The following is a 23,351-nucleotide window of genomic DNA, read 5'->3' as shown; positions in this document are numbered from 1 at the left end:
TCCCTTCTGGATTCATGTGGACCAGGGGCGTAGCCAGACTTGCGTGGGAGGGGGGTCCACAGCTCGAGGGGAGGGGGCACATTTTAGTCCCCCCCGCCGCCGCCATTGTCGCCCCACCCGTTTCTGCCAACCCCCCTCCCGCCGCGAACCCTCCCCCGCCTACCTTCCGTTTTGCTGGCGGGGGACCCCACTCCCTGCCAGCCGACGTCCTCTCCCGTAGAACGCAGCGGCACTGTCTGGCAGAGAAAAGTCTTCTTCCTTGCATGCTGACGTCCTAACGTGCAGGACGTCAGCATGCAAGGAAGAAGACTTTTCTCTGCCAGTGCCGCTGCGTTCTACGGGAGAGGACGTCGGCTGGCGGGGAGTGGGGTCCCCCGCCAGCAAAACGGAAGGTAGGCAGCGGCGGGTTCGCCGGGAGGGGGGTCCCCACTGAAATCTACGGGGGCCCAAGCCCCCTCAGGCCCCACGTAGCTACGCCACTGATGTGGACCTTGGTCCATCCTCACGGGATCCCTGTGGTATCCACGGGAATCCCGATATCTCCGGGAATGTGAAACTAGAATTTCTGAAGGAATGGAAATGAGAAAGTAAACAAACAAGAAAAGGGGGTAGGGGGCAGGGTGTAGAAGTAATTAACTGCAGATGCAGCAGAAACCAGGAAGGTGAGAGGGGATCAGTAGACGTTGAGCTTTGCATGTATACAGCTTGAAGTGAAAGAAAAAAAGTATAAAAACAGAGTTGAAGAAAGAGAAGAGGGTGGAGCTTTAGTAAAGTCGATCAGATTTTGCTTTAGTTCCCCTCACAGGAAGAAAGACACCCAATTGTTTGCTATAGAATATATGTTTTATGACATTGCAATGTAATTGGCTTTATCTGATTGCTGTCTAAAATAAAAGTTTTTTTAAAAGAAGAAATTTCTTTTACAAATTGATTCAGAGTATATCTCTTCCTGTGATAATAGAACAGATAAGATTTAAAGTATAAAAGAGTGAATCCAGGGAGAAGCATCCCCTGAAGGTTTAGCCCGTACAGACTTCCACTGATTATCCTTCCCAGGGATTTGGGAAGGGGTGCTAAACAGTATACATGAAAGAGATAGTCAGACAGCAAAGTCCAGATAGTACATTTGGTAATGGGTATCCCTAATCTGATAGGGTCAAAGGATACAAAAAGCTGGGAGGGCTTCCTACAGTGGGGGAAATAAGTATTTGATCCCTTGCTGATTTTGTAAGTTTGCCCACTGACAAAGACATGAGCAGCCCATAATTGAAGGGTAGGTTATTGGTAACAGTGAGAGATAGCACATCACAAATTAAATCCGGAAAATCACATTGTGGAAAGTATATGAATTTATTTGCATTCTGCAGAGGGAAATAAGTATTTGATCCCCCACCAACCAGTAAGAGATCTGGCCCCTACAGACCAGGTAGATGCTCCAAATCAACTCGTTACCTGCATGACAGACAGCTGTCGGCAATGGTCACCTGTATGAAAGACACCTGTCCACAGACTCAGTGAATCAGTCAGACTCTAACCTCTACAAAATGGCCAAGAGCAAGGAGCTGTCTAAGGATGTCAGGGACAAGATCATACACCTGCACAAGGCTGGAATGGGCTACAAAACCATCAGTAAGACGCTGGGCGAGAAGGAGACAACTGTTGGTGCCATAGTAAGAAAATGGAAGAAGTACAAAATGACTGTCAATCGACAAAGATCTGGGGCTCCACGCAAAATCTCACCTCGTGGGGTATCCTTGATCATGAGGAAGGTTAGAAATCAGCCTACAACTACAAGGGGGGAACTTGTCAATGATCTCAAGGCAGCTGGGACCACTGTCACCACGAAAACCATTGGTAACACATTACGACATAACGGATTGCAATCCTGCAGTGCCCGCAAGGTCCCCCTGCTCCGGAAGGCACATGTGACGGCCCGTCTGAAGTTTGCCAGTGAACACCTGGATGATGCCGAGAGTGATTGGGAGAAGGTGCTGTGGTCAGATGAGACAAAAATTGAGCTCTTTGGCATGAACTCAACTCGCCGTGTTTGGAGGAAGAGAAATGCTGCCTATGACCCAAAGAACACCGTCCCCACTGTCAAGCATGGAGGTGGAAATGTTATGTTTGGGGGTGTTTCTCTGCTAAGGGCACAGGACTACTTCACCGCATCAATGGGAGAATGGATGGGGCCATGTACCGTACAATTCTGAGTGACAACCTCCTTCCCTCCGCCAGGGCCTTAAAAATGGGTCGTGGCTGGGTCTTCCAGCACGACAATGACCCAAAACATACAGCCAAGGCAACAAAGGAGTGGCTCAGGAAGAAGCACATTAGGGTCATGGAGTGGCCTAGCCAGTCACCAGACCTTAATCCCATTGAAAACTTATGGAGGGAGCTGAAGCTGCGAGTTGCCAAGCGACAGCCCAGAACTCTTAATGATCTAGAGATGATCTGCAAAGAGGAGTGGACCAAAATTCCTCCTGACATGTGTGCAAACCTCATCATCAACTACAGAAGACGTCTGACCGCTGTGCTTGCCAACAAGGGTTTTGCCACCAAGTATTAGGTCTTGTTTGCCAGAGGGATTAAATACTTATTTCCCTCTGCAGAATGCAAATAAATTCATATACTTTCCACAATGTGATTTTCCGGATTTAATTTGTGATGTGCTATCTCTCACTGTTACCAATAACCTACCCTTCAATTATGGGCTGCTCATGTCTTTGTCAGTGGGCAAACTTACAAAATCAGCAAGGGATCAAATACTTATTTCCCCCACTGTATGAGGTTTTGTATGCACCAGATAATATGCTAAAGAATGTTTGCAGTATAAAGTATGCAGTGCTGCTTCTCCAAGATGAGTGTGTGGCATAGGGAAGTAGACAGGTAGTACAATGGACTGATTGAGGTAGAACTCTGATCCCACTAGAGGAAGGAATTTGGGGTGATTTCAGAGTACAACTTTGTTGTGGTACAACCTGGTATGCGGTGGGTCTGCCACAAGTACTTGAAGTTGGCTTACTCTTCAGGCAGAAGCAAGAGCTATTAAGAATACTACCTTACATGCAAGAACTTCAGGGAGGTTCTGGAAGCCAAATGTAGTCTCCTAAGTAGAAAGCAGAAATCCAGATCCTCCAGGGCAGCATTTTCAGAAATGCTCCCTAATCCACATGCAGGACCCAAGAGACAGGCAGAGCTCAAAGTCTCAATGCGTGGTTGAGACAATGGTACAGGGATGAAGAGTTTAGATTATTAGGAACTGGGCAACATTCAGGGGTAAGGGGAGCCTGTTCTGAAAGGATGGGCTCCACTTTAACCGGGATGGAAACAGGCTGCTGGCATCAACATTTAAAAAGGAGAAAGAGCAGTTATTAAACTAGAAACTGGGGAAAGGCAGACAGTCACTAAAAAGTACATGGTTTGGAACAAGGTATCTTTAAATTATATCATACAGGGAAGGTAGGGCATCCCGATAGTGAGTTGCAATTGAAACCATAGTAGATCATGTGTCTTTAAATAAAGAGCAGACAGATTTTTAAGATTGTAAATTAACACTGTCATCTGCTGAGCAAGTTGTAAATAGGAACAACAAACACTGTTTCAAATGTTTAAATGCAAATGAAAGAAGCCTAAGAAATAAGATGGGAGAATTAGAATATACTGCACTAAATAAAAAGATAATAAGCATCTCTGAGATCTGGTGGAAGGAAAACAATCAGTGGGATACAGGGTACAAATAATACTGTAGTGAAAAGGTGGATCAAATTGGTGGAGGGGTAGCATTATATGCTAAAGAGGGCTTTGAATCAAACAGACTAAAATTTCTGCAGTACACAAAACTCATCTTAGAATCCCTATGGATAGAAACTCCATGTGTAAAAGGGAAAAGGACAGTGACAGGACTGTACTACCATCCACCAGACCAGGATGAAAGACTGATGTAGTAATGTTATCAGAAATTAGGGAGCCTAACAAACAGGGCAACAGAATAATAATGGGTGATTTCAATTACCATACTGACTGGGTAAATTTAACATTAGGGCATGCTAGGGAGGTAAAATTCCTTGATGAAATCAATGAATGCTTTATGGGACAGCTGGCTGAGGAACCAACAAGAGGAGGAAAAAATCTAGACCTAGTCCTTAGTAGAGCGCATGATCTGGTGCAAGAAGTAATGGTGTTGGGGCTCCTTGATAAGTGATCATAATATTATCAGATTTGATATCAGCTCTGGAGTAGGTATACACAGAAAATTCAATTCGCTAGAATTTAACTTTCAGAAAGGAGACTATAATAAAATGAAAAGAACGATAGATAGTGGGATTCATCTGTGCTGGGCCCACTGTTTTTTAAAACATATTTATAAATGAACTAGAGATAGGAATAACTAGTGAGGTAATTAAATTTGAGGATGACAAAAAGTTATTCAAAATTGTTAAATCGCAAGAGGATTGTGAAAAATTGCAAGAGGACCTTAAGAGACTGAGAGACTAGGCATCCAAATGGCAGATGACTTTTAATATGAGCAAGAGCAGAGTGATGCATGTGTGAAAGACAAACCCAAACCATAGTTACATGAATCAAGGTTCCACATTAGGAGTCATTGCCCAGAAAAAGGATCTAGGTGTCATTGTTGATGATACGTTGAAACTCTCTGCTCAGTGTGCGGCGTCAGCTAAGTAAGCAAAAAGAATGTTAGGAATTATTAGGAAAGGAATAGAAAACAAAACTGTGAATGTTATAATTTCTTTCAGGGGCATTTTCAAAACAGAAGGGAGCCCATCTTTCGACACAAATTTGTTCAGGGCCCTTAGGTCTAGGATGGGACGCATCCCTCCCCGTTTTCTTTTGCACAAGTACCTGGAATAGAATCCCAGTCATCCTTCCCCTGGTGGAACGGGTTTGACCGCATTGACCTTCAGAAGGGTGGAGAGTTCCTCTGCAAGTACCTGCCTGTGCTGGGAGCTGTAAGAATGAGCTCCTGGTGGGCAATTTGGAGGTTTGGATTACAGATTGAGGGTGTATCCTAACCGGACTATTTGAAGAACCCACCGGTCGGAGGTTATGAGAGGCCACCTTTGGTGAAAAAAACATCAACCTCCCCCCGGTACGGACACTTTTACAGAGGCTACACTGAACTGGAGCCAGTCAAAAACCCGTCCTTTGCCTTTGCTGGGGAGCAGAGTGGGCCTTAGACGCACGCTGTTGACGAGAACGAGCGCACTGGGGGTGAGCCTGGGCAGGCTGCCGAGAAGGAGTGTACCTACGCCTAGAGTAGGAACAGGGAGCACTTCTCTTCCCTCCAAAAAACCTCCTAGATGAGGAGGCTGTAGCAGAAGGCACCCGGGTGGGAGAGAGAATCCAAAGCATCATTATGCTTCTTAATCTGATTAACAAGATCCTCTACTTTTTCTCCAAAATGATTGTCCCCCTCCCGGCAAGGAACATCCGCCATCTGCTGCTAGACTGAAAGATCCAGGTCAGACACACGCAGCCATGAGAGTCTGCGCATCACTATACCCTGAGCAGTGATCCTGGATGTCACGTCAAAATTGTCAAAAGTACCCCTGGCCAGGAACTTGCGACACGCCTTCTGCTGCCTGATCACCTGGCGAAAAGGCTCGGCCAACTCTGCAGGGAGTGCATCAACCAAGCTGGACAGTTGACTTATCAAGTACCGCACGTGTACGCTTGTGAAGAGCTGGTATGACTGGATCTTGGCAGCAAGCATAGCGGCCTCATATGTCTTTCTCCCAAAAGAGTCAAGAGTCCTAGCTTCTTTGCCTGGGGGCGCCGAAGCATAGTCTCTAGTACTCCTAGCTCTCTTGAGAGCAGAATCCACCACACCATGGAATTGTGGGGTAATTGGGATCTCATCAATCCAGGTTCACCGTGGATCCGGTATTAGGACTCAGCTTTCTTGTGAACCACAGGGCCAGACAGAGGGGCGGACAATCATCTGGTTCCTGATGCACATTTTCACTTTGAATCCCCCACCCTCCCCTCACCACACACACACCATGTTCATACTATGGAAACAAAAAAAGTTAGAGCTAACATTTATGTCTTCAAAACGTTAGAAATTGTCTTTTGTGAGAAATGCTAGCTTAGCTGACCTTAGGGGAAGGCCAGTAAGTACAAATAAAAATGTTTACTACAGACCTTCTTATCTATATTTACAAAGAAAGGGCTTTAGATAAGAGGTTAAAGAAGGTCTGAACTGACCAGTATTTGTGATATATGTCTTTTTTGGAAAAATAAAGCATATTCTGTGTTTAACTAAAGGGAACAGGTTATACATGTTAGTCTAATATTAAATCTAGTTGCCAGGAGAGGGATGGCTCATTAGCGCATATGGTCTTCTACTGTAAGAACGTCAGAGCTTACTGGCAACTTATTTGGACAAGAATGTGCCTTATTTTTCACCTGCCAGAGACTACTGCGCTTTCTTATGAGGTTGTGATCTTACGAGCCTCTTGTCCTAATATCCTCCTTCTGGAGTCCGATAAAAAGTTGTTCAACATACTGTTAGCTGTTGCTCTGCATTTAATTGTCTCCAATTGGAAAAATAATGTGTACCTCAATTATAATGAATGGTGGAGTTATGTTTGTGTGATTAGGAAATATGAAACCATTTTGGCCCATAGGCGTTGACGAATTAAGTCTGTTTTGAAGACCTGGGCTCGTTTAGATCACTTTTGTAAGGAGCCGCATAGCACCACTTGATTTTGTGTATCCATACTGTGTGTTTCCGGGTATTGCCATGGCTCTTTGATCTTCCTTTGTGTTTATTTTCGGGGGGGGGGGGGGGGGGGGGGGGGGGGGGGGGGATGTTTGCTTTTGTGTTTATTTTTGAGTTTACCTTTGTACTATCGGTATGAAAAAGCCTTTAATAAACATATTAAAAAAAAAAAATCTAGTTGAGAAATGCTATGTAACAGGTTTTTACTTTGTACTTTAGCATATTTGCTTAGATTAAGTTCAGCATTCTAAAAAGATGTCTTGCTGATGCTATGGAATTCAATGTAGATAGATCAATAACCTCATATGTGGTTGAGGATATAAATGTAAGCAACTGGGCTGCCAAACTTCAGGGAGACTTGGAAGGATAGAGACTTCTCCCCTCTTCTTTTCTCCTTGTTGCAACAAGATACATTATGCAGCTCTAATAAAAAAGGCCAGTTTTACTGATCTCATGTGGTACAATGAATTTTATTTCTACAAATTTATATACATTCCACAATACCATCAAGGGTCACCTAATTATTTTAAAACATAGTGTGATTTAAACAAAGTCATCACTGACAAAAGAGAACCATAGGAACTAAATTTTCAAAACAATTGCTCATGTTAAATTCAACACAAATTACCCCTTGCTAGATATAGGAAGGATCTTGCTTAACACTGGAGGTTTTCAAGCACTCACTACACTCACCAGTGCTGACACCTATGGGGAAGGATTCCCCTTACTGAAAAAAAAAACAGACTGGTGTGTGTCCTGTGCTGAAATGAAATGCTGGCACACTTCCTCTGTTATCTTCACTTGCATGATGTGCTTTTAATTCAGTTGCAGGGTCTTAGGCAGAAAGGGCTGCTGAAACATGAAGCACTGCTTCCAAGCAGGCTGTAATGGGCAGCTTTTCACTGCCTCACACTCATTGCAGCCAGTGCTTGATGCTTCTGCAGCCCTTCCTGCCCCAGACTTTGAAGCTGATAACAGCATGGTAGGTGGTTGGAGATAAGAAAGGAAGAAAGCCCACATTCCATTTCAGAATAAGACACACACTGTTACAGGGAAAGTGGGAGAGGAATAAGGCAGCAGCCTACCATTCACACTTAACTTACTTCATGCTACTGGTGCCTTTGAGCGTTCCTCTCTCTGCATGGCCTTGGTGCAACTGCCCCCCTCCTACCCCAGTACCTTTGTCCCTGTACAGGGGCTCCCCTATAGCAGTGCTGGCTCCTCTGCATAGATGCTAGCTTGCTTAAAATAGGCACAGCGAGGGCCTGGGTGACTCACCCCCTTCTTAAAGCCTATGGCAGAAGTAAAATCAAGTGTTTAACTTAACCCATTGCTTTTACTTCAGTCATAAGTGAAGAGGTCGTCTGCACCCTAGCCTAAATAAAGAATAAAAAGGAAAAGTTGGGTTCTGCAGGGATCTGTGCTGGGACCGCTGCTTTTTAACATATTTATAAATGATCTAGTGATGGAAGTAAGTTGTGAAGTAATTAAGTTTGCTGATGACACAAAGTTATTCAAAGTTGTCAAATCATAAGATGATTGTGAAAAATTACAAGAGGACCTTACGAGACTGGGAATCCAAACGGAAGATGATGATTAATATGAGCAAGTGCAAAGTGATACATGTGGGAAAGAAGAACCCGAACTACAGCTATGTGATGAAAGGTTCAACATTAGGAGTCACCAATCAGGAAAGGGATCTAGTTGTCATCGCTGATGATACGTTGAAACCCTTTGCTCAGTGTGCGGAAGCAGCTAAGAAAGCAATAAGAATATTAGGTATTATTAAGAAAGGAATGGAAAACAAAAAAGAGGTCGTTATAATGCCTCTGTATCGCTCCATGGTGCGACCGCACCATGAATACTGTGTGCAATTCTGGTCACCGCATCTCAAAAAAGATATAGTGGAATTAGAAAATGTACAGAGAAGGGCGACGAAAATAAAGGGTATGGGATGACTTCCCTATGAGGAAAGGCTAAAACGGCTAGGGTTCGTCACCTTGGAGAGGACGGATGAGGGTAAAATAAGATAGAGGTCTACAAAATAATCAGTGGAGTGGAATGAGTAGACGTGAATTGCTTGTTTACTCTTTCCAAAAATACTAGGACTAGGGGGCATGTAATGAAGCTACAAAGTAGTAAATTTAAACAAATCAGATAAAATATTTCTTCACTCAACATGTAATTAAACTCTGGAATTCGTTGCCATAGAAGAATGTGGTAAAAGCAGTTAGCTTCGTAGGGTTTTAAAAAGATTTGGATAACTTCCTAAAAGAAAAATCCATATGTCATTATTAAGATGGACTTGGGGAAAATCCACTGCTTATTTCTAGGATAAGCAGCATACAATGTATTGTACTGTTTTGGGATCTTGTCAAGTACTTGTAATCTGGATTGGTGTCGGGTTCTCGAAGGCCTTTGAATTCTGTCAGGCTTCTTCCCTGGAAGCACTGGGTTTGTGAGCCCTTGGACCACTACCGTGGAGCAGCAGTGGCAGGCAAGGTCACCTTCAAAGCAGAGACGAGGCAAGGCTGGACTGGAACCCCGGACTGGAGTTCTGCACTGGAATACACAGGACTGGAACACACCGGACGGGTGCGCACTGGACTGGAACCCACTGGACTGGTACACACTGGAGTGGAGCCCACTGGACTGGAACACACGGGACCGGAACCCACTGGACCTAGGCTTCACCTACGCTTAGCCACCGTTCCCCGAGGGTTGAGCCCTCAGGTTCGGGCAGCCGGAACTGGAACTAGCAAGCAGGAACAACAGGAATCAGGATACAGAAGTGCCCCCAGGCACCTAGGCGAAAGCAAGGCAGACAGGCAGGGAATGTCCGGGTTCCGGCAATAGTCAGGTCTGGCCACAGGCACAGAATATCCGGGTTCAGGCAGTAGTTGGGTCAGGCAGCAAGTATCGGTGTTCAGGCAGTAGTCGGGTCAAGCAGCGGACAAGACTAGGGCTGAAGCTCCAGAAGCAAAGGAAAACACACACGGGAAAACCAGAAAGCTAAACACAAGAAAACTAGTAAAGCTGTACACAAGCTAACAAGAAAGCTATGCCCAAGCTAACTAGTCACAAGCTAGAAACTCACACTAAGCAAAACACAAGAGAACTAGTGAAGCTGTACACAAGCTAACAAGCAAAGCTATGCCCAAGCTAACTAGTCACACGCTAGGAACTCACACAACACAACACAACACACCACACAGGAAAACTAGTAAAGCTCTACACAAGCCAACAAGAAAAGCTATGCCCAAGCTACTAGTAAAGCTTTACACAAGCCAACAAGAAAAGCTATGCCCAAGCTACTAGTAACAAGCTAGAAACTCACACTGAACTGGACAAGGTAGCAGTGCACAGAGCACTCTAACATACCAGGGACCTTAGACAATGCAAAGGCAAAGGCTGCAGTCTCTAAGTGATTAATAAAGCCCTTCAACACCTGAGGAGCAGCTGCAGCCATCAGTAAGCAACTATGGAGGCTGTCCAGGCACAAACAAGAGAGACAGGTCCAGCAGCCTGGAACAACCGGACCGGACTCGGCTAAAGTCTGGAACGGGTAGGAACAGCAAGACAAACTATGGCAGCCACTGGCTCTGGCCACCAGCGGGTGAGAGAAGTACAAACCAAGGAGCAGGCAGAGCGCACACAGAATATAGAGAGACTTAGAATATCTAGGTGCAGCACAGAGGAGCAAACAGAGCCAGGCTGGAGACAGAGGTAGAGCTAACTCAGGCAGCACCTTCAGGTGCAGTAGAGTGGAGTAATTAGAGCCATGCTGCAAGCAGCCAGCATACAGAGGCAGAGCTAGCTCAGACAGGACAGGCAGGAGCCAGTTCAGAAGCTGACCCCCAGAAACAAGGTAAGGCTGAGGGTGGTCACGGCCACAGACATGACAATTGGCCACTGTTGGAAACAGGATGCTGGCCTTGATGGACTTTTGGTTTGTCCCAGTATGGCAACGTCTATGTTCTTATAATAATTAGCAGCTCAATTTGGATTCTAATTCCCATTAGCTCTTATTTCCATATAAATACTGGTAGGGGGAGACAAATGCTACAGGCCATCTAACAGGAGATACAGTATCTACTATCACTATAAATATTTCCTTTTAGTAAATCAGAACCAGCGATTTCACAGTAATAACAATTTTTATCATAGTGCAATGTTGATGGCTGGTTAAGAATGATATATGTAAATTCTCAGAATCAGAATTGATAGGTAAGAAATTCTTTGCTGTTCTTTGTATATTTTGGATCCCCGGAACAAAGGCACAATTCTTAAAACAGCACATGGGAAAGATATAATTGCAGTTTGTTGAACTTTTCTTCCAAAAGCAACACTAAGAGAGGCTTGGATACCTAACCTACATTTTTACCTAAAATAGAGAGAAGACAGCATTACAGTTTTGTATAAGACCAAAAATTAAGATTTTATTTTTCTCAGCTCAAGGATAACTCAATTATCTCTACTGTTTGCACTATATAAGGCAAATAAGCTGCTTGGTTTTTCATGAACAGTGAATCTTACTGTACACCGCCTTGAGTGAATTCCTTCAAAAAAGCGGAAAATAAATCCTAATAATAATAATAACTATAAAAGGGATAAGTGGGTGGATTCAAGGATGTCAAGGATATTTTGTCAAGGTTGTAAAATTTAAATAGGAAAGGCATTCAGGAGGAGCAGGCACCACTTACACTTCATTAACATCAACTACTCTGCTCAGAAAATACTTCTGTTGTTTTATTCAGCTCTCTGAATAATCAGACTGAAATATATTTACTAAAGCATCAAATACTGGAATCCTTTTGGACTGTAGCACTGTGATAAATCTGGTATGAAATTTGATATCTTAAAAGATTTAAAGATTTCTGTACCTTCTATCTGTGGTACTTCACCCTGGAGCTTGGCTTTGCTGGTGAACGGTGCATTCTGTAGCACCAAAGCAAAGAGTGAAGGGATCAAGGACTGCAAGGCAGAGAGATACATATGGAGTTTATGCTCATCCAATCCATGGTCACCTTCCTGTAAAAACAAACAAACAAAATAGTACATGCTTTCAGTCTACAGTATGTGATGTGATCTATTTTGGGTTACTATTATGTTTGCTCTGGTACTCTTGGTTGGTTTAGCATCAACAGATTATAATAATGTAGTAAAGAATCCAGTGGTATCTAAACACCAATGGAGTAAATAAAGGTTTACTTGAGTTGTTAGAAATATATGATAGTCAAAATGCATTACCAACCAGAGCAACACTAGCTAGAAAAAGGTGCAAAAATTAAACGAAAAACTTAATGATAAAATAGCAGATTTAAATATGGACACAGCAGATCTCTTACCCTGAGTAGTTTTTCAATCTTATTTAGCAGCGTAGGAATAAGATGAGACTGTAGGTTGCCCAGTTCTGTGGTCCATGCAGCATAGGCAGGTAAGAATACCTGATGTGTTGCACTAACTACTCTTTCCGAGGGGTCACCCAAAGCCGTTTGCAGCAGTTCAAATCCCTGGCAGAAAGGAAAAAAATACTCACTAGTTAAATCAGTCCATGTTAGATGAAAACCTTAAATTGGTCACTTAAAATGCACTTGTCTCACTTAAGCTGAATGGCTAGTGAGCCCAATAGTGAGTAGGATCCCTGGATAATTTGAAATGTCTAGACAATTCAAACTATTTGCATATTCAGCAGTACTATACGTAGAGTCAACACTACTAAATATACACACGTATAATTTTATACACAGAAAGCATAGGAGCTTGCCTGTAATAGGGGTACTCTGTACACAGAAGGATAATGCAGACACAATTGATTCCATAGGCTGGCTGGTTGGAATGGCTCTCTCAAGCTTAATGAATTATTATAGACTAATAGGAAATGAACAGCCTTCCCGCCCAGCTGATCTGTGTAGTGTACCTCAGTCCATAATGAACTTGAAGAAAAAGACAGTAGATAGTGTCTTGGACAGATATACAGTGCAATCCGCTTAAGTGCAAGGGTCTGGGACCAAAGAAATACATGCAGTTAACCGGAGCATGCACTTAACCACTGTGACCCAAAGAAGCTTGACATCTGATAAACATATGTACAGTACTGTTTATTATACGTACAGTATACAGTCTCTGTAAACTGACATTAGGCTTACTTGAAGTAATCATAGTCCTCTGTACACTATTATGTCTGTGAGTTCCATAGACTACATCTGCCAGATGGTAAAAACTGTCATAGCACTGACATCCAGTGGCCTCCAGATAGGCACGCACAGTGTTGAGACTCTCCAGCGTTCTTGCAGAAGTGACAGGAGGTTGTTGAATTTCGTCAGCAAGTGTCTCGCTACTCATTTCATCATCTGTTTCATCATCAGCCGTTGCCTGCATGTAGGTGTATATCTCGACATCAGTGCTGTCGTCAGCTGTTTGCAGATCGTAATCAACAGCTACTTAGTGATAAAACTCCTCTTCAGTAACACCGGCTGGGATGTCAATAGTCTGTTCATCTGATGCGTCTGCAACACCTGCATCTGTTTTGTCCCTCTCCACATCCTTAACAAAGCTTGCCCGCTTGTAGCAGTTCACAATGGTTGCCTGTCTAACAAGATTCCCGGTTTCTTTCTGTATATGTAGGGAATCCAACAGTGATAGATTACGAGCCAGTTCAACAGCACATTTATCCTTGCCAGTCTGATCATCCATAACGCTCATCAGACGACGTAGCACAAGAGCCCGATAATGTTGTTTGAAATTGGCTATTATGCCCTGATCCATAGGTTGGATCAGAGAGGTAGTGTTTGGTGGCAGAAAGACCACCTTGACGTTAGACAGCCTGACATCATCACTGTGTGCAGCACAATTATCACAAAGCAACAAAATCTGACTCTTTTGTGCCCGCATTCTAGTGTCTAACTTCTTTAGCAACTGCTTCCAAATTTCCCCCGTCATCCATGAATTTGCGTTAGCCTCGTATGACACAGGAAGTCGCTTAACATTCTTGAAGCAACGGGGCTGTTTGCTCTTTCCAATGACGAGGAGTTCCAACTTCTCACTCCCATCCATATTGCAGCAAAGAAGGATCGTCAGTTGGTCCTTCGATGTTTTACCTCCTGTAGTTTCGGCTTGTTTGAATGCAAGTGTTCCATCAGGAATCGCTCGCCAGTAGAGATCATTTTTGTCAGCATTGAAAATGTCACGAGGTGTAAACTCGTTCAAGATGGTAGGAAGAACTGAAACAACCCAATTTTCAGCACCAAAGTCATCATGCTGTTTCTTGAATTTTATGTTGTTCCTCTCCTTCCATCTTTCCAACCATCCAACAGTGGCTTTGAATTCAGTTAGTCCAAGACTTTCAGCTAGCTGATTAGCTTTCTCCATAAGCAGTGGACCACTGACAGGGAACTGTCTACTCCTGATTTGAGAAAACCACCGAAGAAGAGCATCTTCTACATCCTCAGCTTTTCCCGCCCGTTTACGTTTCCTGTGTGGATTTGTATTGTTTTGCCAGTCTTCTAGAAGCTGATCTTTCTGCTTCAAGACACGTGAAATTTGACTGGGATTGACAACATATTCTTTAGCAATAGATGCTTGACTTTGTTTGTTTTCTAATTTTTTAAGAACTTCTATTCGTTCAGCCAGTGTTATAGTTGCGCGATGACGACGACTCCAGTGGGCAACTTTCTTTTGCTTATTCTGCCTGTGGCAGTTAACCAATGAGATTTCAAATTCATCGCCCCTTTGTCACATGGCAATCGGCTTCCATATTCCATGCGTGCGCTTATGCGTAGTCTTTCCTGCAGAGGAGCAATCTTAAACCATGCACATAAGCGAATCTTGCACTTATAAGTGGTGCACTAAACCGAAGTTTGTCCTCATAGAAATTGATGGCGCCAAAAACGGGACCAAAGTATGGCATGCAGTTAAACAGAGCATGTGCTTATCCGACGTGCACTTAAATGGAGTGCACTGTACATGGTGTTCCTATTCTATGTCCTTTTTTTCAAGTCTTAGTATTTTTTTTTTAATTTTGGCACAAAGAACTAGTAACAGTGAATAATAAGAGGGTGAGTAACATTATTCATAAAAACATGCATATAACACATGACAGTGAAAAATATGTTATGGCTGATCCAAATAGGATATTATAGGAGACCATTTCTTACTACAAGTTACATAATTTTTCAGTTGAAATGTAAGTTTCATACTTATAGGTAAAGAACACTAAGTTCCACCAAGATTTATGATTAGCTTGGTCCAGGGATTTCCATGAAGCAAAAATTATTTTTAAAGCAACAGTAATCAAAGTGTTTAAAAGTAAGCATTCATACTCACTAAGGACACTCCTAAAACATATCTTTAAGGAGTATTTATAACAAACAGGATCAATTTGAACATGGATGAAATAGTATGCCAAGTATCTGTCTAAAAGATTTGAACTTGGGGACAATCAAATAGCATATGTTTGAAGGTTCCAGGAACCTGTTTACATGCCCAGCATAGGCTGGAGGTAGAAGGAGTGATAATATGAGATTTAAGGGCAGTCCAAAAGGATCCATGTGTAAAAAAAAGTACATGGATTGTACTACAGAGATTGGTTTGGAGCTTTTAAATAAAGAGTTCCAGATCATTTCCCATTCCACGTCATTTAGCGGGTACATTATATGTTCTTCCCAACGTTTACGTAATCCAAGACACTTGTGAGAAGATTTATTTTAATAAAACTAAAAATGACCTCGTGACCAGTTTGATGACGTTTAGTATATATGTCGAGTATAGTAGGATACTGCAAAAGGTCTAGAACAGCAAAGTCACATTTTTTTAAAACAAGGATCTTAATTACAACCATTGAAAGTAGTGAGAGTTAATTAAGAGAAATTTACTCTTCATTTTACAAAATGACAACTAAGTGTGAGTTAGTGGATTAATAAAGTCGCTCATATTCCTTATGCCTATGCTCCGCTAGGGGGACCAAGAGATTTTTTTTCTGTCAATTAACACAGAAGGGTTATTTCATATAGACAGAGATAAGGAATTGGACCAGGGTACCGTTAGCTGCCCATCGAAATGTACAAGCAGTGAGCAAGTAGTTTTAATAAAAGGATTAGCTGCGATACATTTAGGAAGATGCATGCCCATTAGTCGAGAGAGGAGGAGAGGATCAATTAGTTGTTTCTTTAATAACGCCCAAGGTGGGAGAAATCCATTCTATACCCTGATGTAAGATGAAAGCTTTATGGTAAAACAGATCTGGAAAATTCGCCCCATCGTGTGTTTTGGATGCTTTCAATTTAGCTAACGAGATTCTTGGGGACTTTGATTTCCAAAGGAAATTTGTCAATAGCAGTTCCAGTGTTTTATAAAAGGAATTTGGAAAGAGTATAGGGGACCATAGCTAAAACATAAATGATCTTAGGGACTACTATCATCTTAAGTGAGTCAAGTTTTTAATGGCAAAAATGCAAACACCAAAATCTTTAACTTCTAAAGTATACAGACATATATTTAAAGGAGAAAGAGACCTCAGAAAACCTCAGGATAAATATCCATGGGTGTGACAAGCAATAAGCTAAAGCCAGTGTCCTGTTTCTATCATCGAATTATGTGGTTTACATGATTTGTTGCCCATGCAAGAAGATATATGTGGGCATGACCACTAGATCATTCAAAGTCAGGATGTTGGCGCACAGGTCAAATATTAATAGAATGAATAGGAAGGAGCCATTGTTTAATGATGTTGCATCCTGGACAAGGTACTGCCCGGTACAAGAGGAAGAGATCGGAAGATACAATTACAGCGATGAGGCGCAAAATGGATTTTTGACATGAGAACTATGGAACCAGCTGGATTAACTAGTACAACTGATTGGCATATTTTTTATTAATAACCCTTCATGTTATATAGAGATTGTGGTAAAGACTTTTTATGTTTTAGATGGATTATGATGACAGCTTTTTAAGATTCCCGCTAATCGGACATGTCAACCACCTTATTTAAATGAATGAGTTAGCATGTGATGCATGAGTGCCATATTGAAATACAATCTTCTAGAAAGCTGGAAGTATGTGAACCGGGAGGGTGAAGATTAAGTTTTATAAGTTATATAGCATGAGGTTTATAAATTTATAAGACTCTATTTTTCAGATCAACTATAAGTTGGTGATTTGAAGATTCCCAACTTTGGTGATAATGAGCAGCATGAGTTCCTGATGAAGTCATAATACAGGTGAAACAGTGGCCCCGTAGAACATTGAAGCTAAGCGCTGTTTCATGAATATTTTCATTTTGGTGTCCTTATCACCACAGTATTATTTCATGAATTTTTGATGCACAGTGAATGGTGGCACAACAAAATAATTAAAAATATAAAAGGAGTTTTTGAGTCCGATGATAGAAACAGGATACCAGCTTAAGCTTGTTGCTGGTCACTCTCATGTATATTTATCCTGCAGATTTCTGAGGTCCCTTTTTCCTTTAAATACGTAAGTCTGTATACTTTAGAAGTTAAAGATTTTGGTGTTTGGATTTTTGCTAGTATAGATTTATCATATTTGTTACACCAATTTATGCTGCATTATTAATTTTTGTGCGCGAGTCGTCTTCCCCACCAGGAAAGGTGCAAGGGAGACCATGAAGAAATAGTTTAACTGCAGAGGTAATTTCACCAATGTTAAGTTTGATAGTAGACAAAACATCTCTGTCAAAAAAAGATGCCCAAGTATTTGGAGGAAGTAATCCATTTGAGAGGATATCCAGGTATGGAAAAAGGTACACAGTGGTCATTAAGGGGCATTAGTTTAATTTTGTCCCAACTAGTTCTGTAGCCCGAAAGCTTAGAGAACTACAATATTAAATCTATGAGTGCTACTAATAAAGTATGGGGTTGTGCTAGATAAAGCATATCATTGGCAGAGGCCAAAAGTCTGAACTCCTGAGAACTAATTACAACTCCACTGATGTAAGCATTCTATCAAATAGCAACCAAGAGTGGCTCAAGAGTCAAACTGAAAAGCAACGGTGAGATAGGGCATCCCTGGCGAGTGCCTCTATGCAAGACAAACAGCTCTGAGAGTTCATTGTTACCAGCTATTTGCACCACAGAAGACGAGTACAGCAAGTGTAACATTTTAATAAATTGCTCTGGGATTCCAACATGTGACAAACAGTGAATAAGTATTTCCATTCCACTCGATCGAAAGCTTTCTCTGCATCTGAAATAGGCAAAACCCTTGATCGAGTGGAGTGGATTAAATGGCACAGCAACCGTCTATTGTCCGCACCAAACCTGTTCTTCGTGAAGCCAACTTGGTCCCTATGGATAATAGTGAATAACTTGTTCCAGTCTGGAACATAAAACATTTGTATATATTTTGTAATCTGAATTCAAAAGGGATATGGGTCTATAGTTTTGCACCAGCTGAGGGTTTCTGTTCGGTTTGGGCAAAACAATAATATTGGCTTCAAGGAATTGCCCTAGCTGATATGGAGCGGTAAGCAGTGCTTGATAGGATTGTTGTAACTTTGATGACAGTGAGGCAGAGGAGGATTTGATAAACTCCACTTGGATTCCATCTGGTCCTGGAGCTTTAGCAGGAGGGAGTAGTTTTATTGATGAGTTAATTTCACTGACTGATACAGACATTAAGAAGTTGAATTTACTGATCAGATAAATGAGGGAGCTGAATTCCAGATAGGAATGAAGTTATATTAGACTCCATGACAGAACTTTCTGAAGAGTAGAGACTGGTGTAAAATTGTTTAAAAGCTTAAAGAATTTCAGGTGTCGTAGGGCACAAGTTTCTAGAGGGTGATTTGATGTGCATTATTCATTGCTTTGTTATTTTGGCCTTGAGATAGGATGCTAAAAAGCTTTCCAGCTTTATTAGATTCTGAGTAATAAACAGCACTTTGTTTAAAGGTAACTGCAGAGGCAATGTTGGAGAGAAGAGAATTATGTTGCATTTTAAGTGACCATAGCTTTTGCAGTGTGATTTTAGATGAAGAAATAAACAGAGTGGACTCAAGTTTTTGTATTTCTCTTTCCAACTGAGTGATGGATGCAGTTTGCTTTACGTATATAAGCAGAGAAGCTGATCACATTGCCCAAGTAGTGACAAAGGACACTTTAGATTTATAATTGAGGTAAAAAAAATGTGGCCAATTTCTGAGAAATATGTTGTAAAAAAGTTGGGTCAGACAATAAGGATGTGTTGAGCCTCCATGATGATGATTTGGAAATTTCACAGGTAACTGCAGCATGGTCCAAGCTGGATACTTTGTGGATTTTAGTAGTGGATAACATGTGGATTATATACGTAGATCCCAATATTTAATCTAATCTGGAGTAAGAGTGATGAGGGGTGAAATAAAAAGAATTTTCTCTGGTGTCAGGATGAAACAAACACCATAAATCAGTCCAACCATAAATCAGTCCAACCGTTTGCATTAGAGATGTTAAAGCATGGCGAACCTTCAGCTTGGTAGTACGACAATCAGAGGATTTGTCCAGATGAAGCAGTAGAAAGTAAATCTAATGCTGATTCACTTGAGAATGCTAAAAATATAATATTTGTAACTGAACACTTACCATCCTGGATACCCGCATAGCTCGTAAATAAAAATTTCTTCCCCCGTGTCTAAAATCTTTGGATCTATACTCAGGGATATAAATCACCTGATTTAGGAACTATGGATTTTTTTTTCATGGCTGATTTCAAGCACAACAGACTGGTTTGGCAACTGTGGCTTACCATGGCCTGGAGCTGAATGAACTTAGCTGTTTGAAGAAAGGCTGTATGGAATGTGGGTTCTGCTAGATTTTTGCTTGGAAACCCTGAAGAACAGAGTATCAGTACTGAAGTAGGTCCAGGGGTGTTTATGGCTTTAAGGATGGCTTCAAAGTCCCTTTTACCTATAGCAATATCTTCAAGGGCAAGGAATTCAAGTTTAAAAAAAAAATTGAACTTGATATAAGTTGTATCCAGCAGGAAGGTATCTTGTTTTTGACTCCATTGGGATAATGTGATGGGAAGGAATATGAGATACAAACATGTGACACGCTTGAGAAATACGAGGGGGAGAATGGTCCTCTTTATCCGAAGAATAAATAATTAACATGGTGTGAAGGAATATCTTGCCACTGCAGATGTAGAGGTTTGGACTTTTTGAACTAGGTCTAGATGCTGGCATTGGAATGCGAGGTTGAAGAAAATTCCTGGGCTGAACAGCTGTAGAGACACAGTGGTATTTGTAGCATAGGTTGTTATACAAGCTTTTGAAATAGCTGCACCAAAAGAACCGCAGCATCCTGTGTGGTCTGAGAGGAAGGGGATGTTAAATCAGTGTGTCTACCAGGTATAATTTGTGAAGTTGAGGGAGCAGGAAGTGAAGTAACCCTCACTAGAACGTGGTGCAGAGAAAGCATCCTTGATGAATTGCTTTCGTGAGACTTCCATTTTTTTCTTTTTGAGAATCTGTTTATTAACAGCATGAGATGGAAACAATACAAAGACTAATGTAAACAAAACAAAGAGTCAATAGCTACATACAATATAAGTAATGATTACAAACCACATATAATCCATGTCAAAACCAAAAACAACTTTAGATCCATAGTATACAAACCAACAAATATTAAAGGAGAAGTCTCCAATATCCCATACTTTAACATTTTCTAAGTATATAATCCCCCAACACACTCATTCACTCTTTCATCTAACTGCCTCACCAAATCAACAGATATCAGCCATACTCCCCTACATAACCAGCCAAGATATCCCCAAACTGGTTGCGCAATACCACTCTACCCCTCCCCCCCCCAATCTTTATCATAGTATTAATGTGGAAGTGAAGGTTCGAATGTACCATATTTAATCAAAAAGGCCCTCCAAAGAACAATATAAGCTTTTCTCTCAACAGGGTGGGACTGATGGTACGTAAGGATTTCAAAATGGGCGAAATCTCGCATCCTGGCCAAAAATTGTTGTCAGGGTGGTGAATCTTCAGAAATCAGGTACACTAATATTAGTTTCTTGACTAAAAGTAATGCATTATAAATAAATCTGCACTGTTGTGGGGACAGACCTTGTGCACCCAAAGATTCTTGAATCCCTAATAACAATATCCCATAATCCCATTCTGTTTTACATTGCAATATGTCCTTCCATTTTACTAGTTTTATTTTTAGACAGCAGTTCAGGTGTGAGGGGAACTTGAAGACAAGCTATAGTATCTACAGTGGATACATACTGCTTAGAAAAAACACTAATGCAGTCTTCAAACCCATGAGAAGCCTGAGAAAATAACTGCTACAGTTTCCTGCACAGCAGAAGAGTCATGCAGCTATGAAAGCTTCAACATTTTACTGCTTGGATCAGAGTTGATGTCTTAGACATTCAGTTATGAAACTTTTTTTTTTTTTTTTTTTACTTAGGTAACACTGTCAACTGCAGGCAGAAATCATGAAAGGCTTTAAGTTGGTATCCAAACCTGCTGCAACTCTATTACAGCCCATGGGTCTAAAGCACAATTTGTGCTTTCATCTAGAGCCCCCACCGGTACCTGTATGAGGACATTTGGGTCTGCACAAATATTTTTATTATTACTCATAGCGATATGCTCTCTAGTTCTTCTCCTCCCTTTTTTGTTTTGTTTGAGTGCAGCTCCTGTGAAAAACTGAAAGGGCGAAAGCCTCCATTTGTTAAGTGCAGTGAAAAAGGACTGAAGTACGCTACATATCAACATTAGCTAGGCAAGAAGGCTGCTCAGTTCCTATTGGTCTATAATCTATTGAGCTTGAGAGGGCCATTCTGACCAGTCAGCCTGTGGAACCAAGTATGGATGCATTATCTGCTGTCCATGGAGAACTATACATACATGTTATATGTAAACATGGGCAAAGCAGTAAGCTGTATGTGCAATAATAAAACCAGATAAACACAACTCACCCTCCTCCCGATAATAAAACTCTGTGGTTGGCATTACTTTGCAACACTGACTAAGGTCTTTAAAATTTTACTTGGACATACCTGGATACCAGTGTCAAATATCCAGGTATAAGGCAGCTGCCAGAAGTTATTCGAGTTACTACTGATATTATATGCCAGTGGGCAAGTTAGGATAGCTATGTTGCTCTTCTAACTTGTACTGATTGTTATTTGGGTATTGACGCTGAATTTTAATGATATCTGGAAAACCTCTGGCTCAGCATTTTCAGCAGCATTATTCAAACACAGATAAGTACCACTAAACACTGGAGTGAAAAAATAGTATTTAAAAAAAAATATATCCGATTTACTACAAAAGAAAAGCAGATAAGTACAAATGATATTTAAAATATCAATCCATAAGGTACAGGAAGTAAAATATGATTTCCACTTGCTTTGTAACTGAACTGTACAACAACAGAAGCAGGATTGCTCTGTGCTGTATCTGTTACCTTCTTCATGGATATGTGAAACTTGAGTGACATCAATGCTGCCAAGCAGGTGCAGAGCCCTCAGTCACTCATGTACAAATCGTGAAGCACTTCCCATCTGCAACATGCACCCACATTTCAGAAATGTAGTAATATTACCAAAAAAGGGGCTCATAAAAAATTGGTTCCAATATGTCCATAATCCTTAATAAATGATTTGCAGACCTGTGTTCCTATGAGGTAAAACCATGTCAAACAATGAAAGACCAGACGGTCACTAAGTGAGAAGCTTGACATAAATTATTGCACATGGATAACAAGGAGGAAAAGGTCTCATAAATCACACAACATAATGGGGAACTCATATTTACGCACAACTTGAGTGTGCAAGTATATAGAATAAAGTTACTTTTTATGGGCAACTGTAGATATACATGCTCAAGTGGCAGCAAAACACCCAATCTCTTTTTTTAAAGGGTGCATATAAGTTGCAGAGTGTGTAAATGCAAGGGACTGACATTTACACTTGCATCTTACAGAATACAGTAAATTATGACTGGTGTAACTGTGGGCATCTAAATATAAGGCATGCTAGTATTCTACAATGAAAACTGGGTGCTCAGGTGCTATTATAATACAGTCTCTCACTGCATGGCATCAGGACATTTAAAAGAAGGCACCCACTTATAAAATTACCCCCATTATGTTGCTGAAAATGTCTAATTTCCTTGAAATGAATAGCAATAATATTTGCTAAAATTAATGTTCTATCTATTTACAAAACAAGAATAGGGCTGGAGATGGAATACTAATCACTGTATTTCATGTGCCCTAATACATTCAAAATACCCATTAATAACACAGCCCACTGTGAAGACATACTGTATTCTACATGTGCGATCAGCAAATAGGAAGCATTACAAGGCCACACATCGCATCATACTCACAACTCCATGCACATGGAAAAAAACTAGTATTTGTGAAGGATGACCTTACTTGAATATAAATCTACCTAATGTTTTTAAAGCAAATATCAACAAAATTTATGATTAACACAGTGCTGTCTTCCTTTCTAGTGTTTTTATGCTTTCCAGTCTCCAAGCAGGTACTCTTTTTGCTTAGCTGCTCAAGACAGCACCTGTGTGGTGCTGAGAGCGCAGGACAGAATATCAGAGAGGTAAAGGAAGAGAGAAAGACTGGCA

At 41.3% G+C, this 23,351-nt stretch overlaps 1 protein-coding gene across 2 annotated transcripts in view; it reads right to left on the bottom strand.

The window, feature by feature from the left end:
- The window catches only part of RELCH (RAB11 binding and LisH domain, coiled-coil and HEAT repeat containing), a 447,561-nt gene that overhangs the window by 219,491 nt on the left and 204,719 nt on the right, over nt 1–23,351 (bottom strand). For both annotated transcript variants that reach the window (XM_030203226.1, XM_030203234.1), the window contains exons 15-16: nt 12,091–12,255; nt 11,626–11,773 (exon numbers count right to left, since the gene is read on the bottom strand). In XM_030203226.1, the coding sequence (XP_030059086.1) occupies nt 11,626–11,773; nt 12,091–12,255 (313 nt within the window). The remainder of the gene's footprint in view (nt 1–11,625; nt 11,774–12,090; nt 12,256–23,351) is intronic.

The sequence above is a fragment of the Microcaecilia unicolor genome, chromosome 1, assembly GCF_901765095.1.
Source record: "Microcaecilia unicolor chromosome 1, aMicUni1.1, whole genome shotgun sequence".
Classification (NCBI taxonomy): Eukaryota; Metazoa; Chordata; class Amphibia; order Gymnophiona; family Siphonopidae; genus Microcaecilia; species Microcaecilia unicolor.
This window is presented reverse-complemented; position numbering and strand designations above follow the sequence as displayed.